We start from the raw sequence: 14,006 nt of genomic DNA on the forward strand, positions 1-14,006 counted from the left end.
TACTGGGGACCAGAGGAGTACAAACAAGTCTTAGGTGCTAATGGCTGTGTGTTAGATGACAACAGTGCTGCTCCTTCAGAAAGAGGCCTCTCACCTGCTGCTGCAGTGTTTTTAGGAACAGTCCGACAGCTTTCACCAACAGATTGCAACTTCACCCAATTTCCAGCAGGCTTTGATTTCTGTTTGCTTGGCCTCACTGTCTGCAGATGTACCTCCTGTCAGCATGGTGAGTGTTGCACACCCGTCCCTCTGTCTCCATGCTGGAGCACAGCAGCTGGGGAGGTGACATCTGCCACAGGTTGGAAGTAGCTGTGGGCAATGTTGCGCTGGCCTTGGAACACTTCTTTAGGTGGCTGTGGGAGCAAAGGTCTGGTTACCTGGCTCCAGTGGATGTGCCTGAAGACAGGAAGAACTGTGTGCAAAGTGCTGATGCACAGAGCAGGTTTCATACTAGGCTGTGCATGCTCTTGGGGGCCAGTGGGCGGCTCCTGTGGGCCTAATGCACAATGGGAAGAACTGGAGATTTTCCTACCCTTCTGCAAGAATAGATTTCTAACCATTGTATTAGGAGGAAGTCATCAACAAAGGTTAATTCAAACAGCTAATGTTTGAAAGTTGGTAATGGCTAACCAGCAAACAAACGGCGTCAACAACAAAAAAGAACACAGAACAGCCACAGCACTGTTTATTTATGTTTTGTGAGAGGTAAGGAACCATATGTGCACTCAGTAGGGGTTAAATGCAAAATCTGCCTGGGTGAATTAAGGTCTGATTTCAAATGAAACCTTAAAAAATCTTGCAACATGTCGTTTAATAATTTATGGAGTTAATCTTGACTTTTGGTCAAATGTTTTGTTACTCAAATAGCTTTGCTGCCAACTGAACGTGTCAGTGTTGCAGACCAGAGTGATAAGGATTTGAGGTGGTTTTGATGCCAAAATGCCAACTCTGGATGACATTTTAGAGCACATCGGAGAATTTGACAGGTTCCAGAAACAAACCTTCTTCACCCTGTGTTTGCTTTCTGCTGCCTTCACTCCAGTCTATGTGGGGGTCGTCTTCTTCGGGTTCACCCCCGAGCACCGCTGCTTCAGCCCTGGCGTGGCGGAGCTGAGCCAGCGCTGTGGCTGGAGCCTGGCGGAGCAGCTGAACCACACCGTTCCCGAGTGGGGCAGCCATGGGGCCGCCTACAGCAGCCGCTGCAGCAGGTATGAGGTGGACTGGAACGCAACGGGTGTCAGCTGCACCGACCCCCTTGGCAGCCTCATGGGCAACCGGAGCTCTGTCCCACTTGGCCCCTGCCAAGATGGGTGGGTCTACGACTACCCTGGAACCTCCATAGTGACTGAGGTAAAAGCATGTGTCTGTCTTCTCTTGTGGTGTTGTTTCTGATAAGCTGATGGGTGCTGGAGTTGGTTGACGTAGCATAAGCTGTATTAGAGAGACAGGCACTTACCTGTAAGAGAGGATCTCCTCTCTTTGTGGACTTCGTCTGAATGCTCTGCAAATCCTCTTTGCTCTGTCCTGCTTTGAAGTATTGCACTGGTGTGCTCAGAAGGTATCTCCAGCTGAGCAGCAAATAAACTCTATGGTAGATAAAGTCCCTTTTAACAAAACTCCTGTCCCACACGAAATCCTATTGGCGGAAGTGTGTAAACAACCTGTGTAAGAAATCAAGAGCCTGCAATACTTCAACAGAAGTGGCTGATCTCAGCAGGTGCCTTTCAGAAACTGCGTGCTTTCTGTGATCCACGCTCAGATGTGAAAGTCTCGAGTTTGGTTTTTAGTTTTGGATATGATTGAATGACTGGGGGTGGGGAAAAGTGCCTCTCACGATTAAACAGCTTAGTTCAGGAATAAGCAGCAGAAAAACTAGTGACTTTTTTGCGTTCTCAGAACATCTGAGAGTGAACAAAGATACTGAAGCTGTTTAATCTACTTCAGGTTTTAAAGTATTTGGTATGATAAGAGTTATCAGGGATGAGAAATTTGATTTCATATTACATTTTTTGTGGGTAAAAGAACTGACTTGTGTGATCTCTCTTCATGGAACTTTCTAGCATGAATGCAAAGGCAGGTCCATTTTGTGTTCAGGTGATGTCAGCATCTGTAGTCCTGTGGTACAGCATTTGCTCTAAGTCCATTTCTTGCCACAGAGGCTGTGTGACATCAAGATAAGGAGATAAGCCAACAGTTCTTTTCAGATTGATTCTACTGTTGGAAAGGACTTCCGAGATCATTCAATTCAACCACTCTCCTGCCCCCAGTATTTCCCTGCTGGACCACGTCCTTTAATACAACATCTAAATGTTCCTTGAATGCTTCCAGGGATGGTGACTCCACCATCTCCCTGGGCAGCTCATGCCAGTGCATGACCACTCAATTTGGAAAGTTTTTTGTAATTCCCACCTGAATCTCCTCTGGAGCAACGTGAGTCCTATTTTCCTTTAGTCCTATTGCTAGTTATGTGAGAGAAGAAGCCCATTCCCCACCTCACTGCAATCTCCCTTTACGTACTTGTAGAGAGCAATAATGTCTCACCATCAGCATTCAAGCTCCAGAATCAATGGGGTCCCGGGGAGCCTGATCTAGTCAGTGGCAGCCCTGCTAATGGCAGGGAGTTGAGACTAGATGATCTTCAAGGTCCCGTCTAACCCAAACAATTCAATGATTCTAAGTACTGCAACAAATGCATCCTTATTGCAAAGACCTGAGTGAGCGTGCTCTGGATGGCCCCACTGTCATCTCCTGAGATTGTCCAGTTCCAGATGACTCTTGAGATAAGCTGGCACCAAAGAACTCAACCTGTGTGGATTTGCGCAGTCCTCTCAGACTAAAGCTGTTTCCCCTTTTCTCTGAAAGGTGGTGCAGGGCTAGGCCCTCGGGTCACCTTCTTCACCACAGGATATCTGATATGTCACATGCCTCTGTCTGCATTTTAGCAATGTATCTTGTTTTTGACTGTGACTGTTAAAGCTCCTTATGTACTGCCTGCTAGCCAAGCAAAAGAGAGAAGGTAGCACAAAGTAAAGCATGTCACTTTGCTCAAAAGTAAAAAATACAGGCAGAAGAAAAGCCTCGTTTGCCCTTATAGAGCGTCAGGAAGATGTTTATACTGCCCAAGAGCATGATCTCGTTTCTGGTCTTGGATACTTAGCGAGTATCCGGGGTGCCAATAAGATGAACATTGGCCCAGAAACATGTTTACATCTTCACATGAATCAAAGGAGTTGTGGATGTGAGCAAGCTCCTGGTTCCACTGTTTTGGTTGTAACTGTGGTTGCTCCTTTAGTTTAACCTGGTGTGTGAAGACTCCTGGAAGCTGGACCTCTTTCAGTCATCTGTGAATGCTGGGTTCTTTATTGGCTCTGTCAACATTGGCTACATAGCAGACAGGTATGTGTGGAGTGACAGCAAAGCCCTCCGGCCTCCCTTATCAGTGTTTAGTGAGTGGGTGAACTTGAAGACAGAGAGAAATTGTGCAATGGGTATCGTTGCTGCTCCCTTCAAAATAAGGCCATCCACTGGCTGTTCAGTCATGGTCAGAAGAGAGTACTTTGCCTTAAAGTGAACAAACTGTCCCTGGTATTTTGTACAAATGTTACGGAGCAGAAAAGATTTGTGCAAGTCCTGTGGAGTTGGTGTGGATGACAGACCCAAACCTCCCTGCTGGGCCACGCTGGAGTCCTGGGGATGTTAACAAAGCTGGGAGGTGCTTGTTGGAGCCATTGCTTCATCTGCCATACTAAGTGTGGGTACAGCCTGGAAATATCTTTCCTTTTGAAAAACTTTGAAATAGTAGATGCAGAGGTTGCCAGACAGATATGGCTGGTTTGGAAATCAGTGAGTCCTGGCATCTTCAACATCCTGTATAGAGCCATCCTTTTTCCGGCAGCTGTGGCTGAAAAGAAGCAAATGCTGATATTTGAAGGTATTTTTTCCCTCTTCTTTCCCTCCTGCCTGGAGATGGTTGGCAAAGCGGGCTCCAAGCATCTCCAGATGACAACCACAGCCCATCAACAGCAAGAGACATACATAAGATTTTTTTTTTTTTGAAAGGATTAAGTTCCTAATATATAAATCTGCTACTTTGGTATGTGCAGATGTGTCAGAATCATAAATTAATCTGTTCTTATTTTTCACCCTATTTTATTTAGTAGACAACTAAGTAATTGTTCTGAACTTGAAAGCAACACAGTCCAAACATATGCAAATATAGGTCTTTCATTGCTCTCTCATGTGGGAAGTTTTTCTTCCTCTGAGAAACTTCTAGGGAATTGAGAAGTAAAAGGAAATAAACGAGTGATGGACTAAAAGTCAGCGTGTACCTCTTCTATAGCAAAGTGGTTTGTCTTTCTTCCTCAAAATGCACGTAGTTTGTATTTGTCTATGTTTTCATGACTATTGTTTTGCTTTACATTCAATATCTTCTAATCCAGGTTTGGCCGTAAGTTCTGCCTTTTAACCACAATTCTTGCAAATGTGGTCTGTGGGATCCTGCTGGTATTTGTGCCCAGCTATGTGTGGATTGTGATCTTTCGCTTCTTGCAAGGGCTGGTCAGCAAGGGCTGCTGGACTGCAGGCTACATCCTTGGTGAGTCTAAACCTTCTTGCAGGAGTAAGATGGGCTGCAAAAGAGATGGGGGGGGAACCCACAAAACAAACGCTATGAACTAAAGACCTCAAAAAAAAAAGCCTCCTAAAGTTTTTTGAAATCATACAAAAACCATCAAGAGTTTTTCTTCCTCTGACTACTTGGGATTCTTTTCTTCCAAATGGCAGTGGCCTTCAAAGATCAAGGGTTGGCATAGGAACTCTGTTACCTCAAGGCAGGCTTTTTGTTGTGGGTCAGTCCCCTGCTGCAGACTGTGCCCTCTCCTGTCAGTGCTGGCAGGGGAAAGACAGTGGCCCCAGGTTCAGCAGCAACTGCCCTGCTGCAGCCCAGTTGCAGACAGGGTGATGACAGAGGATATGAAAGAAGCAGGCAGAGGGTAGGGAAAACTGTAAGCGTTGTGATACAAAGAGTACTAAAGGGCAAACAGAGGCTTTGCAGCCTAAAAATAACTGAGGAACAGCATGTACTTGCTGAGGAAAAGACAAGCTGTTTGGGTGTCTGTGCACTTGCATGAGTGAAGGCCAGCCATGGCACTTTGAAGTAATGGGAAGAGCCACATTGTGCTGGTGTTTCTCTCAGCATGTTGGCTGGCAGCTGCGTGGCAGCAGAGCCAGGGCCAGCTCAGGACCACCTTCTGGTGCGTGGTGGAGCTGTGCGGGACTTCATTGGCTGCTCGTTGGTAGAGTTCAGACTCCTGTCAAAAAAAAAAAAAGGCACAAAACTCCACCAAGAAATCACTGAAGAAATCACAATGAAATATATAAGTGCTGCCCAGTTGAGTTATATCTGGATTAGCATGGCAAGTGGCCCTACTGAAAGGCTCCAAGTGATCAGGTTAACTGTGATGGTGGCAGAAATGTAAATGCTAATGCCCAAAACTCTCAATTACCTCTTGTTATTTCTAGATTTTCCTTGAAATCTCTTTTTGAGAGAGGCCATGTAGAATCAACTGCAAAGCCCATGTAAACTTGTCTACTGTCAGAGGGCTGTTACTGAGTGCTCAATGAAGAGTACAATGGCAGAGCAACTTCCTTATTCTGTTCTTCTGGGCTCATCTACCCTGCAGCTGCTTTTGACTCAGTTTTATGGAGCCTGAAGTGTGATAAAGAGGTGTCTCTATCTATACTCATCCTCTGCCTGAGCAACATTAGTTAATCTGTCATCCCTAAACCAAAGAGCTCCTTGAGCTGCTAAATGATGACGTTCTGTTCTTTCTCTAATAAGTTTCCTTGAAATGATGCTACTGGATTCATAAATGATTTTTTTTTACTTCAGCTCTGTGTTGGCAATACTTACCCTGTTAGGCCTATATGGTAACAGTGTGGTTCAAAACGCAGATAGATGATGAAGCCTTCAGGGTGGGGAAATCTGTATGTTATCCCATGGTATGAGCATTTTTGCATGCTTGGGTTGAGATACAGGCTGAGAACGTGCACTTGGAAAAATAAAAAAATATGCTTTTACTGGGTTGGAGGTATAATGTAGGTTAGCGTTTGGTTTTGCAGCGAAATCTTTATGCATTTTGCACTGCATGGGGTTGGTGGAGCTGTCATTCTGTCTCTGCAGTGACGGAAGTTGTTGGCCCGCAGTACAGGAGGACGGTGGGGATCCTCTACCAGGCAGCCTTCTCAGTGGGGCTCCTGGTGTTCGATGCCATTGCATATGCAGTCCCTCACTGGCGGTGGCTGCAGCTCACTGTCACCTTACCCTGCTGCTTCTTAATGCTCTACTACTGGTAAGACTGTTTCTGTTGTCTTTGCCCATCAGCTTAAAAGCAGCATCTTTGCTCCCGAGATTTGATACTGAGGGAGATTTGGCACTGCTTTTTGGATGTGGACGCATGTTAATGTAAAGAGGAGGTACACAGCAATAAGGGGTGGAAAATAGGATCCCTCAGCAGCCAATGTTTCGTTGCATCTTAGCCTGTGCACCACACCCGTCTTCTGTTTAAAAACAAAAAAAACCCTTTGAAAATGAAAGAGTGATCTAATAATGTATTAAATATTTCATAAAAGAAAATAAATAGAGCCTACATTGAAAAATGGCAATTGAAAGCTTGTGAAAACACGTATACATTTGACAAGTTGGTTTACACGTTCTTTTAAGCAACAAGGAAAAACAGCTGTTTGTGATCCAACCAAAAGGTGACACAAGTTTATTTGTACTTTGGATCTCTCCTACCTTATGAGTAATATTTTCCAAATTCTAAGTTGTGAATTGTCTAGATGGGCTGAGTTGTTAGGATTAATAGAATGTTTTGTTTCGTTTTCCCTTCCCCTTTCTTGTGAATTGGTAAACCAGCTTTAGTTTACTCACTCTTTTGTCTTGTGAAGGCAAAGGTGAACGATGGCTCCCTGTGAGGAGCCAGTTGGTGGTCAACAGGCTGAGCAAAATGCTGATGCTGCTTTAATTCAAAGCCCAGCCCCAATTTCTTGTTAGTAAACCTGATCTCTGACTAAAGCCATTGCTGCTGCTCTTCCCCTTTCAGCAGCAGGATGCTGTATTCTTCCTGAGAGAAGAAGAGAAAAAAACAAATATGAAACAAACAACAAACCTATAACTGTCTTTAGTCAACCAAAATATTCTCTCCTCAATCTAGCAGGTAGGAACACTGCATGCACGTTGCATTTTAGTATAACAGCATTAACTCATGTGTTGTTAGGTGCCTTCCAGAGTCTCCCAGATGGCTGATATCTCAGGGAAAAACTGACAAAGCTAAGAAAATTGTCAATGATATAGCTAAAAAAAATCGGAAAAAGATGCCTTCCCATTTTGAGGTGAGCTTGGTATTTGCTTATACACATAAAAACAAGAGCCCTGCTAGTAACTTCTATCAGTTCCTTCCAGTGGAAGCTTATTGTACTTTGAATATTGGAAAGTCTAGTCTTGTGGTTAGAGAGGTAATGAGCACTATTGTACTAATGAGGGAGGTGAGACAGCATAAGTCTTATAGCTGTCTAAGCAAAAAACCCAGTATTTTCCTGCAGAAATAAGCTAGAGAATGCTAGAAGGGACCAATGTTAAGCCTTGGGGGGAGTTTTAGGGAACTTTGCCCAGATATGGCCTTCTGCATGGGGAGATAGGATCAGTACTCCCTCTCCCCCAGGGACTGTTGTTGTTGTGATTGGTCATAGTGCCTCAGACTGTATCTGCCAGTCTAAGGCTTGTAGTGAGTGCTCAGCTCCTACAAACACTCTGCTGGCTTTTCCATAGGATATTAAATTCGAAGATGAAGATAGTGGGAAGCAGAGTCCTTCACTCATTGACCTTGTCAGGACACCGCAGATGAGAAAAAACACATTCATTTTGATGTACAACTGGTAAGAAGATAATGTTGGTGAGTCATTTTGAAGCTCTGGGTATGAATGCTCTAGGAGGATAGAATGTGAGCTTCTGACTAACAAAGCTGGGACGTTCTTCTTTGCCTAGGTTCACAAGCTCCATCCTCTACCAAGGGCTCATCATGCACATGGGACTAATGGGTGGGAACATTTACCTGGATTTTCTCTATTCTGCTCTCGTTGAGTTTCCAGCTGCCTTCATCATTATCGTCACTATTGATCGTATTGGCCGTCGCTACCCATGGGCTACAGCAAACCTGGTGGCTGGGGCTGCCTGCCTTGCCACAGCCCTGATCCCTGAGGGTGAGTCAGCTGGGTGAGGCTTCCAGTCCCTGAACTTCCTCCTAGGATCAGCACCCGATTCTGTCTCCCTTCTTAAAGAGTTACAGCCCTGAAGGGCTGCAAATGCATGTCCACCAGTGGGTGCTGCCCTCCCAACTTTCAGTGGTGCTCCTTGCACTACAGAATCATAGAATATTCCAAGTTGGAAGGGAACCACAAGGATCACAGAGTCCAAATCCTGGCTCCACACAGAAACACATAAAACTCAAACCATATGTATATCTGAGCACATTGTCCAAAAGCTTCTTGAACTCCAGCAGCTTAGGGCTGTGACCACTGTCCTGGGGAGTCTGTTCCATGCCCTGGTACTCCTGCTGAAGAACCTTTCCCTAACCTCCTACCTGACACTCCCCTGATGCAGCTCTTTCTGGTCCTGTTGCTGTAATGGAGAGCAGAGCTCAGTGTTGCACCTCCGCTCCCTCTACAAGGAGCTGCAGAGGCACCATGAGGCCTCCCCTTAGCCTCCTCTGCTCTGGGTTGAGCAAACCTAGGGACCTCAGCTGCTCCTCAGTGAAATAAACAGATTTTATAGCACTGCTAATAATAAATCTCAAAGCATCTGGGTCCCTTGTGTTGTGCCACAGCTCATGTGGTGTTGACTGTTTTCATTTCCTGATTCACACAAGAGAGTTCTTTAAAAAACATCACATGATAGGGGATCAGAGGTCTAGCTAAAATAGCAGTGGTATTAACCAATCCCTGCTAAATCACAGGGATAATTTAAATGTATTGAATGCATTTTACCTGCAGACCTACATTGGCTGAAATTAATTGCTGCTTGCCTTGGGCGAATGGGAATCACGATAGCTTTTGAAATGGTTTGCTTTGTAAACACTGAGTTATATCCAACGTACATCAGGTAAGTGTATCTTTCTGCTGTTGGACCAGCAAACAAATAGTTGAAGCCAATGTGTATTTTATGTTTTATGCTAAAATAAGTAATCCCCAAATACTTTCAAACATATATCATTATTGCCTAACGTTAAGTAGAGTGGAAGAAAAGTGCTGTAAAACATTGATTAATAAAGAAAACCAACGTGGTTCAAGCAAATGAAAATTCATGCAGATGAAATAAAGGGAAAAGTGGACAGAACCAGGGCAGGCAATGAATCTGAAGTCTTGCATACTGGTTAATTTGTATTTAATTTGAGTCAAAATTACATGCAAATGGATGTGTCCAGCGTGGTTGTTGCTATGGAGAATATGTGAACTTGAGCTCTTGACCTGAAGAATGGATTTTTTTTTTTCCTATTGGACTGTAGGGTGCATAGCTCAGAAGTAGCTATGTGCACTGCAGGTAACTGAAGCTTGGGAGTAAAGTTCTCAAAAATTCCTTCCCCTGAGTGACCATTGGCCACTGCATGCAGGGAAGGTGTCTGAACTGACCAGAGAATCTCAATCCTCCTTTCTTCACTGGAGACTCTTAATTTCATTTCTATATCCACAATTAACATAGTAGAAGATAGTTGAACTTTTATTAATGGTACATACCAAACGAAAGCATTATTTGATGCCCCTTGTGCTAAGTCATTTAAGAGGTGAAGCTAATGGTTTTGCATAGTAAGTGCTTGGAGACTCCCCTCAGACACTTTGAGCCTGATTTTCTTCTATGTTTAACCTTGGGGAATTTCTTACACCTGTGATAATACAAGTGTACTATACTGCTGCTATTTGCTAAGCTTTTCATGCTTGCAGTACTTAAGTCTAAGTAACTCATGGATGTGCCCACCTTTGGAAAACTAGAGCTTTGCACACTATTTTGGTATTTTGTAGTTTGTGAAGCCACATGCTGTGTGTGAAGTCAGAGCTGTGCCCTGTCCTCTTCCATTTGCAGTGCTTGCTAATATGATCCCTTTGCTGTCAAACCAGGAACCTTGGTGTGATGGTCTGCTCTGCCTTGTGTGATGTTGGTGGAATTGCTGTCCCGTTCATCGTCTACAGGCTGGTGGAAATCTGGCATGAGTTGCCACTGATAGTCTTCAGTAAGTGCCACATTACTTCCTCACCAGCTGCTTCTGGGGTGCAGTAATGGGGTCCAGATTTCAAAGAGAGGGAGAAACAGCTGGGACGGTAGCTCCAAATTCAGCAGGTGCATTTTCACATCTGTATGTGCTGTAATCTTCAGTTTGTAGTATCCTGGGACTTGCCTGTGCGTTTGTACCTGCAATGTTGTAATTGTGTCATTATTGTTCCCTGTGTTTTAAAAGAAGCTGGAGATGAATACAGGCTGGATAGATGGTGAAATGCTGAGCAACATTCCAACATTCTGATGAGATGAAATGGATTTTGGTTTATTTTTGCTGTATTTAAATCTGATAAATTTTTGCTCTTCTATGAGGTGTGCTTCCTCAGTCCTGGAGACAGTCAGAATTTCCCCCTCCCCCCCCCCCCTCTTTTATTTTTAATGGAGTACAAGCATAGTTGTTATACTTCAGCTTTTCTAACACTGTTAACTGGCTCTTCTCCACCTGTTTGGAAAGAGATTAGTAAATAAATGCAAGATGAGCACTTGCAAACTAGTGACCTGAACTTTTCAGGTCAAGGTCTGTGTTCTCTGAATCTTTGGATCAGAAGAACATTGTTTCAAGAAAAATGTCTTGAATGGCAATATGCAGTTCTTAATTGACAGAACATTTGGGAGAGTGCTTAGCAAACTCAAAATATAGACATAAAACATGTATAAAGTGGGTAAATGAAACTATCAGTGAGCAAGTTAAACACATTGTGCAGGAATTAATATGTTTGGTATGTATTTTCTAAAGCTCGTTATGTAAACAGCATCCATTTTCTGATTTATGCTCAGGCTATTGAAAGGGTTTTTCCCTCTTTACAGATGTCAGTCCAGTCATCATTACCCCACCCAGCTCAGTGTGTAACTCACAACTGAACTTGACTCCTTGCTATTTCCGTGTAGCTGCCAGATTCTCCATAGATGGTGTGCTGGTCTTGCATATCAAGCCTTATGTGTTCATTTTCTTAAAAAACAAAACCAACCAAACAAACAAAAAAAACCCCACAAAACAAAAACCCAAAAAGAAACAAAAAACCCCAACAAAATAAAATACCACTTGTAAGTCCTTTATGCCAGGCAGCAGAAAGTAATGTATATGATAACAAGCTCTTTGTGCGTTTCTTTGATTTGAAGCTGTTCTTGGTTTGATTGCGGGTGGATTGGTGTTGTTTCTGCCTGAAACTAAAGGAAGAGTTTTGCCTGAGACCGTTGAAGATGTTGAAAACTTTCACAGGTGAGTTAGGCTGGCAGGTTTCACTTGAAATTGTACAAAACGTACAACAGAACTCCTTGGGGAAGCCCATTTGTTACTTTGCTGCCTCCTATGCTTCCAAGAAGTTTCTATAGCTGGCTCCTAGGCTCCGTTCTAGGAGAGTTTGGACTCTGCTTTAGTGTTCATCTAGGCATTTGAAAACAAGCACCACAGATACTTTTACTGGTCTGTGAATAACTTGGCTGGTATCTTAAAAAGGCTGCAACCCTACTATAACTGTAATTTGTGCTTTAAGAAATTGGCTGATTTTTGTGGAACAAAGTGCAGTGTTAATAACAGCTACTTTATATGGTAAGTGAAGCATTGGTATCTCCTGAGGAGCCAGAGCAACCCTAGAGGACTTCAGAATTAACTGCTTGTTTTCTCTGGGGAAGAGGCAGAGCAAATGAAGAACCTGAAATCAGGTGCTAGCTGAATGCATTTCTTGCTGGTTGCTGCTCACATTTTGATGTTCTTGCAGGCGAATCACTCCAAAGGACAAAAAGATCTATCTCCATGTCCAAGCATCAGAAGTAGCCCATGATTGAAGAAGGCATAACTTTCTGGGCAGTCTGCTTTAGAGCACTACTGTAAAAAATAAAATTAGAATGAATACTCTCTTCTGTCTTGCTTCTCTTTGTTCATAGAATAACAGAACAACCCAAGCAAGAAGTAGCCTCTGGGAGATCATCAGGTCCAACCTTTTATTGGAAAAGGGAGCCTAGATGAAATTATCTAGCATGCTGCACAATTGCATCTTGAAAGTCTCCACTGATAAGAATACTATACTCCATCCTTCCCTTTTTTTTCTGTCTATCCTTTCATTTGAATGTTTGAGATTTTCTGATGTGATTGTCCCTGGTGCTGCATAGCTTGTTCCCTCTCTGTACTCTATAATAGAAATGTTTTAGGGCTGGAAAATTTTCACTCAAACTGTGTCGATCTCAACATGGGGCAGATTTTTAACTTGGGGATTGTGGAGTCCATTCCAAATGAACTTTATAAACCTCAGATTTATAAACAATCTGACTTAACTGTCTCGCATGGGTAGCGTAACGTAACAGAGATGTGCCTCTGTTGTAGAACTGAGATGAGAATAAACCTTATCTAATTTTATTACATAGGGCAGAGTTTCTGAGCTGAGGCTTGTCAAGTAGTCCTCTGCCTCAGGGAGCATTAGGAGCAAAGTTGGATCTGTTAGGGACAGTTCAGCACCTTTCATGATTTGCAGCTGTTTCAGAATTGGGTTTGCCTTTCTTTGTGCCTTGTTCCCCTTTCTGCTCTCTGTGGTAGCACTGCAGTAATTGCTCATCTCTCCTGATCATGTTCTGCTTTTCCTTTTCCACCCCACTGAGCAACCTTTACATCTTGCAGTTTCAGGGGAGAACAGACATGAGGTATTGTGGTTTTCTGTCACTGTTTTTTTGCCTTGCTGGCCCCTAACAGTGTTGGAGAGCGCTGGTTTCTGCTAAGGATACTGATGCTGCTTAATAGTCATCTGTGGAGACAGGGCACTCAGCTGAGTAAAAATACTGCTAGACTCACCGGCAGTGTCCAATTGCTCCAGGACGACTACTTGGTTGTCAGTGTGGTGACTTTACCTTTGCTTTCACCAGGCTTGAGCAGCAGTTAATGTTCAGTCTTGCTGTGTGGGCCTTGATGGTAGGGAAGTATTTTGTCTTGCTGAGCATGGCCTTCAGATGACACTGGCCCAGGCAGTTGCAAAATTAACATTTATTGCAGGGTCAGCAGTGAACAGTTTAGCCTTGAGTTTGGTTGAGGGGCTGTGAAGATGCAATTGGGTGTGTCTATGGAGCTGCTCTCCTGCTGTGATTGCCAAGGTCTCAGCTTGATACTAAAAGAAGTCTGTCAGAACAGTTGTTTTTATTGTAGTATACTGATTTGAAACCTGTCAAAAACCTTGTACAAAAAATAGGGTGAGGGGATCGAAGAAGTGGGGCTAGTCAGGAGGCAAATCAAAATAAAAGCTGCTGAATGTGATGTGAACCACTTTATGAAATTCCGAAGGGCTAGAGAAGAGGACTTTCAACCTATGGTTGTTATATTTCAGCATGTTATAAATAGAGGTCTACGTAGAAAGCTAGATCCTTTGCGCCTCTTCTTTTCCTTAATTCATATCACTCAGATATTTTGGAGCCTGGCCATGCAAAAAGCCCAATCTACAGCATTAGGAAAGCAATACATATTAGAATAACAGGACTTTATTGTACAGAGTGCTGTGGTGTATTATTGCTTGTGCTGCTCCCAGTGGATGTATGCGATGAGGCTTTGTCTCCTTGTCCCATCACTGATCCCACAAGATAGGGCAGTAGCACTCAGAACATCATGGCCTGAGGCTCATCTGCCTGCAGCTCTTTCTTCCCTTCCTTTTAATTTTCTAGCTTGTCTCATAGCTAATCAAATTCTGGGGTGCCAAAGCTTAAA

General features: G+C 43.6%; 2 protein-coding genes across 3 annotated transcripts in view; one reads left to right on the forward strand and one right to left on the reverse strand.

Moving 5' to 3' along the window:
* The first annotated feature begins 700 nt into the window (after window positions 1-700).
* On the forward strand, window positions 701-12,179 carry LOC125689962 (solute carrier family 22 member 2-like). Its single transcript, XM_048937778.1, has 11 exons — window positions 701-1,350; window positions 3,293-3,396; window positions 4,440-4,594; window positions 6,182-6,350; window positions 7,278-7,392; window positions 7,829-7,935; window positions 8,045-8,259; window positions 9,049-9,157; window positions 10,168-10,280; window positions 11,444-11,543; window positions 12,043-12,179. Exons 1-11 carry the CDS (start codon window positions 940-942, stop codon window positions 12,107-12,109), a joined length of 1,665 nt encoding a protein of 554 aa, XP_048793735.1. The 5' UTR covers window positions 701-939; the 3' UTR covers window positions 12,110-12,179.
* The window catches only part of LOC125689961 (solute carrier family 22 member 2-like), a 30,026-nt gene continuing 28,065 nt past the window's right edge, over window positions 12,046-14,006 (reverse strand). Inside the window, exon 15 of one of the 2 annotated variants that reach the window (XM_048937776.1) lies at window positions 12,046-12,149. In XM_048937776.1, coding sequence (XP_048793733.1) covers window positions 12,089-12,149 — 61 coding nt within the window. In that variant the 3' untranslated portion in view covers window positions 12,046-12,088. Of the gene's footprint in view, window positions 12,150-12,300; window positions 13,428-14,006 lie in introns of those variants that run through there. The other variant, XM_048937777.1, reaches the window with a different exon arrangement.

This window comes from Lagopus muta, chromosome 2, assembly GCF_023343835.1.
Source record: "Lagopus muta isolate bLagMut1 chromosome 2, bLagMut1 primary, whole genome shotgun sequence".
NCBI lineage: Eukaryota > Metazoa > Chordata > Aves > Galliformes > Phasianidae > Lagopus > Lagopus muta.